This window comes from Tinamus guttatus, unplaced genomic scaffold (assembly GCF_059628265.1).
Source record: "Tinamus guttatus ecotype Peru unplaced genomic scaffold, ASM5962826v1 Tinamus_guttatus_pri_ptg000472l, whole genome shotgun sequence".
NCBI lineage: Eukaryota > Metazoa > Chordata > Aves > Tinamiformes > Tinamidae > Tinamus > Tinamus guttatus.
In genome coordinates, this window is record NW_028289006.1 from 3,478,848 (window position 1) to 3,484,847 (window position 6,000).

General features: G+C 40.2%; 1 protein-coding gene across 1 annotated transcript in view; it reads left to right on the plus strand.

The window, feature by feature from the left end:
• BLTP3B (bridge-like lipid transfer protein family member 3B) overlaps positions 1-3,550 on the plus strand; it is a 49,554-nt gene extending 46,004 nt beyond the window's left edge. The window contains exons 19-21 of the mRNA XM_088532897.1: positions 1,836-1,944; positions 2,447-2,616; positions 3,300-3,550. Coding sequence (XP_088389023.1) covers positions 1,836-1,944; positions 2,447-2,616; positions 3,300-3,428 — 408 coding nt within the window. The 3' untranslated portion in view covers positions 3,429-3,550. The remainder of the gene's footprint in view (positions 1-1,835; positions 1,945-2,446; positions 2,617-3,299) is intronic.
• Positions 3,551-6,000: the final 2,450 nt, after the last annotated feature.

Here is a 6,000-nt window from a genome sequence, read left to right on the forward strand (position 1 = left end):
TGTCATAGTGCTGGTTTTCTAATTATGAAACACAGATTGTAGAGGTTAATTGTCTCTCCTACTTAGAAGATAAAGTTAAGTACAAAAGAAGGAAACAGCTTATTAGAATTCCAGGTCCAGTCACTCGAATATGGCTGCTTAGAGCCCAGATTTCTTGTTCTGCCTTGCCTAGAAACAGTTACTAAATAATATAGGCTTTTCTCACTAGTGAAGCTTAAAATAGTAACATTAAGAGGGCACTGCTGCTCAAGTCTCCTTTCAGACACTTAAAAGAGACAGTGAGCTCTGTGCTGTGCAGCCATGGGCTAAAAGGTAAGGCTGATTTTAAAAAACGATCACTGTAACATTGCATAAATAATCACTTATGTAAATTTACCAAAGTGATAAGCAAAATAACACCTCCAGTTCTGCATCTTGTGCTAAGTAGGGCCTTGATTCTGCTGAGATCACTCTTAAACCTAACATGAGCTGTATCTGTACAGTCTAGTCTGAACACTTGAATATCAAAACGCATCTGTATTCCCTGAGCACTGGTGCAGCTTTTCCATCCCCTGTGGATCCTTAGGCAGTCCTATAGCACCCATTCTGCTAGAGCAGCAGCACCAGGCCTCACCATCAGGGCTGCGGAATGGATCCCCAGGCTGCACTGTTAGCACAAAAGTGAAGAAGGAAGATCTCAATATTTAGTCATCTAAATTTGAAACAGGATTGTTCTGGCTTATTGGCAAGATGTCAGACTTGTGCAAAATGTTTCAGAGAAAATAGCTATCTCTGATTGCACCTGAATAAGCTGGCACAATCTGCTTGGCAGCAGAGGCGCTGAAGCCCTCAGCAGCGCCTGTAAGTCACGGTGAAGTCAGTCTCGATGGCTGACAAGCTGCAGGTAGAGGCAGTGTGGATTGGAGTGCCCATTTGCCATGCAAATGATTCATTTCTCTTGAGCTTTGGGACCATAAAGAGCAGGAGGATACGCTTCAACTTTATGCTGCATTGCCTGTTCAGTGCAGCATGTTTCCTCTGTGAGATTTGATGTAGCATGTTTCCTGCAGGGGAGCGAGGGGGAAGTAAAAAAGAAAAGAAAACTCACCGCCTTTCTTAAATTCTCGTTTTATTTTTGCACTTTCTGCTGCAATCTCATTTTCTTTTCCAAGGTATTTTGGCAGCTACACCTCAACAGTTCGATCTTGCAGTGTGTTCAATGTTGATAGTACATACAGTTCTTGATTAGACTGGATGCAAGTTCTTGATTAGACTGGATGCATTACTCTGCTTGACAGGAATAATGACCTATAAATTACTTCCTGGAGAGACCCAACCAGAAGCAATTTGTGATGTTTCTCTTCTGTTGAGTACACTAATGTAACTGAACTGCAGCTGCTGTCATCTATATTCTAAAAAGACAAAATCCCCTCAAGAATGATAGTTTTATCTATTCAATCTTGAAATAGTTCGAAGGAAAATCAGATACAAGTTATTTTATAGCGTGGGGTTCTTATCTCTGAGAGCTCCTGCATTAAAGAACATCTTGAGTTGGGATTTAATATTACTGAGACGTCTGTGAAATACTTTGAAGTATTTTAGCCTGTATATACTGAGTTCAGCAGAGTCACTCCAGAGATAATTTCACATCTTTAGTATGATCCAGAGGAAAAAAAAAAAATGTATGGAGCAAAAGTTTGGTGAGGAGAGAAAAAAAAAAAAAGGCTAGAAATTTCCACTCTGAAGTGTTGCCTTTCAAATTTCATTAAATCCACTTATGTGTAATTTAACATCTTAATTAACTATTTCAATCTACTAAACCTTCAAAGTAATTTTTGAATATCTGTGTATTTTAGGATGACAGCCCTCGTGAAAATCTCAAGGTATCTGAACTGGTGCCCATAACACTGCATATTGACATACTCTCGATAGAAAGAAATGATGATGGCTCTTTTCTCATTAGAGGTATGTATGTTCCTGCAGTCTGGTATCTCAGTAATTATTAGTAGGATTGTTTTTCCTTTGCCACACTCCTCCAATTTCAATGCCTATTCCAAGATAATCAGGATAATTTAGATAATTATGATCTAAAATACATAGTTATTCGGATGTGTTTTCTGAATAGCAGGCTTCAATGTTGTTCTATAGCTCGTAATTACTCAGAATCCATATTCTGTGATGATAGTGATCAGTACAAAAATGTGTTAATATTCTTCAACCTGGTAGATACATGCATCCATATTCTTTCTTCTCATTCCTCCTTTCCCTTCTCCCTTTCTCCAGAAGGGTATGTGATTTTAAATAATGTATTACTTATTTTTTAATCTGATTCTGCGTGGTTGATACATGTTAATACTACAAGTGTGTTTGTTGAAGGAGTTTTAATTTGGTGCTGATAAGAATCAATCTAACAACAACAACAAAACCCCTGAAGCTCCTTAATCTCAAGTATTTCTCTGTGAAACAGACAATCAAAGAGTAAATGATGTGTCGAAGATCAAGAAAACAAGTGATACAGTGCAACAAGCACCTGGACCTGCCAGACATAGAACACGGGACCAGGCCACACAGATATCTTGTGGAACTCCCAGGCCTTACACACCAAGCAGGGATTCAGCTGCCGTCCCCAGAGATCAGGTATTAAGAATGCCTTTTGATGTACTTATTTATTTACCTCTTTTTACAAAATCATTTCAATCATTAGACATGACAGTTGTTAAATGTTCTGAGTATAAATCTCTTTTAGACGTAGAAAATACAAATTGCAGATATTGCAGTATAGTTCAATACACTGGCATGTAAATTCTGGCATGTAAATTGAACTGGCATGTTTAATACACTGTCACATAAAGTAAATTTAGTGTTACTCTCTAAATACAGTCGTACACTACAGAGCAGTTGTGCTTTACACGAGGGGAGCGTTCTGAGTGTCACCAGCTGCCTCCATCAGCCTCCTCTCTTCCTCAGGCCTGTGCAACGTGACGGCCAAAGGCCAAGGACCAGGCCCATGGGTCAGACCCATGGTAATACATCACTTATACTTGGATTGTGAATTGCTGGTGACAAAACGTGCACAGCAGTTTCTGCTATTGGATGGGAATCCATTCCCAGAGTTGAGAGCCCGGTGTCATTTCCACACTACTTGCAGTCTGGGAATCTTGTTTTTCGAGCTATGATCACCTCTCTCCATGTCCCACTAAGTGGGAGTCAATCTCTGGCCCCAACCAACCTGCACCCAGCAACAAACTGATATTTTACTGATTACTGTAATGAGTATGCAGAAGCACTGCTAACTTTCTTTTCTAACCTGATCTTTTTAGCTTATTGAAGAAAATGAATGTCTCAAACAGGAACTAGCCAAAGCTAAAATGGCTCTTGCAGAGGTCCAGATGGAGAAGGATGCCCTGCTTCATCGTATAAAGAAGATGAATGTTGATCGTCATCTGTAGGATAGTGTTCTCTTGGTGCAAGGATGGGGGCATCTAAAATACTTTTGCAAAATGCTGGAAGAAATTATGATTCAACATTGTTATTTTTTTCAGCCCTTTTTAAACTGATGTTGGAAAAATCAGTCTATACTGTACTTCATCAGTTTACTGAGGAGGAAATGGATACCTGTGATAATTTTAATATTGTCAAAGAAGGTGTTATTTTTAAAACGTTTTCAGAAAACTGGGTAGCTCAGCAAAGAAAGAAGGTGCCTGTGTGCATAACTGAGTAAAATGTCCCATGCCTCTTTATACAGGACCTCTCTTGGTTAAGATTGTGTTGCCAGGAGGTACCTGTACAGGAGGTTACATTTGCACTATGATGATGTGGGTTAGATCCTCCCTGATGGCAAAGCTACTGCAAATTAAAATACCAATAATAGCGTGGCCCTAAATTTGGTGTGATTTGCCCGGGGAAGATTGTAAGAAGAATCTTCCAATGCTGCGGAGCTCTTTGTACCCATTCCATGTAGGATCCCGAAATACCACAGTAAATGAGAATTTATCAGTTATCAAGGGTTACCGTTGGGCCTTCTTCCTGCGTGAAAGTCCACTGTGCCATCACAGCTGGTCTGTCTTGTTTTTCCCTGTCTCCGTGATGAGGAAACAGCCCCTCAGGAGGATCTGGCAGCTGGCGGACGGCGAGAGCTTTCGGTGGTGCCGCGCGCCGGGCCGATCTGCGCACACGTCTTCAGACCTGCCTGAGGATTCTGTTCGGTCCGGATCTAAATGTGTAAGAAGGTCAATGCTTGTAACAAAAATCCTACTGGGATTCATTAATTGTATATTGCTTTTTTGATAAAAAAAAAAAAAATGCAGAGAATCATTCATTACCCTATGGAATTGTGAGATTACATGATATGTAATTGTACAGTTGAAACCATGGGTGATTTGTATAAACTGAACAATAATTTTCAGCTAAAAATGGTACAAACAAATAAAAAAGCACAGCACTGTAAAATAGAGAGTATAAGAGTGTGCTTCTAAACAATGTAGGGAACATCGAACAAAAAAGCATACATGCCTATAAAATACTGTATTTGGTAGGAGTAAAAACGACTGAATAATTTAACTAGTGACCTTGAATCTGACGACTGAAAATCTTTTAATTGCTACTGCAATTGTTTCTACACCATGGGATATTTGAGGGATGTTTTGTTTGTAGATATGCAGATAAATCGCAAAAAGTATTTAATATCCTGTGGTTCGACTTTGCATATTCAAGCTATCAAACTGGTTTTAATTAAACTGATTTTGATTAAAACTTTTTGGAGGACACACATAATTTGCACTGCTGAAAATAGTTACGGAAAATATTTGGGTTTTAATCAGAAATTTTACGGAAGAACTGATTCAGGCACTATTTAAAAGCCTGCTTCCCAAGATCCTGGTTGAAAATCCCTTTCCTGCCATGGAAATTTTTATCTGAACAGGGTAAGTGACCCTGAATAAGATGAAAAAAATATATTCTTGAGACTGGGTTTCTCCTAGAGAAACTTAATATTTATATTTCAGAAAGGTATTAAAGGCAATGCAGTATTTAATGTGGATAGTCCAAATTAAAAGAGATATAATGTCAGATTCGGGGGAGGAGTTCTGAGCTGGTTTAATTCTGCCTGGTACTATTAAAGGTCTGAATTGTAACTCAGTTCCCTCCAACTACGGTCTAGGTAGAATGATCCTAATGAAAGGAATGTATAGACTGCTTAGTAGCATGTTGCTGGAATAATATGTTGATATTTGTTTAATTTTTAAAAAGAAATAAACAGCAATATCAAAAGCCTCGCCGTGTCACTGCCCAGGCCATCATCTGCTTCTTAAAGAGATGCTGCTTTTCTCCGTATGAGTGTGGAGGTTCCGGGTGTCCCCCTCCGCCTTGCTGCAGGCGGACACGGCCGCGGCTCGGGGTGCTTCGTCGTAGGGAGGGAGTGGAGAGCTTTCATCTCAATGTTTTAAAAGTACAGAGGTAAACTAAACCTTAACATGATACATGAAAAATGGCAATTAATGGCCCCAGGTTAAACAACATGTGTTTGCTGCTGGTGCTGTTTGTAACCACCTAAGCCCTAGCCAGGAAATACGTGCCGGCAGGAGAGACTGTTAAATGAATTTTGGCTTTTATTCCGTGCACAACTAAGCAGAACAGCATTGGGAGAACTTCAGTATATGCAGAAAGCTCACACCAGAAATCTTGCAGTCGGTTACCAAGTTTTCTTTGGGAATTTCAAGTCTACAGATCAGCTTAGCACTCATTCGGTCTATTCAGAAATGCTGTTTTTGTGTCTCGTAACGCTTTGAAGGTAGCCCACCTTGGAAAGCCTCTTCCCCTGAATGCGGCAGGCCCTGCCTCAGCTCTCGCAATAATTCTACCATACTGATTAGCGCCAATTTAAACGGGAATGCTGCTGCTTGCAGAATTCCTTGTAAAAAGGCTTCCTAGAGAGGCAACTTGGTTCATGAACTCTCGAGTTCCCCCAATGCAGCCTCCGTGGGGCCGCTCAGGAGAACACGCGATCATGAGCCCTGTCCTGGG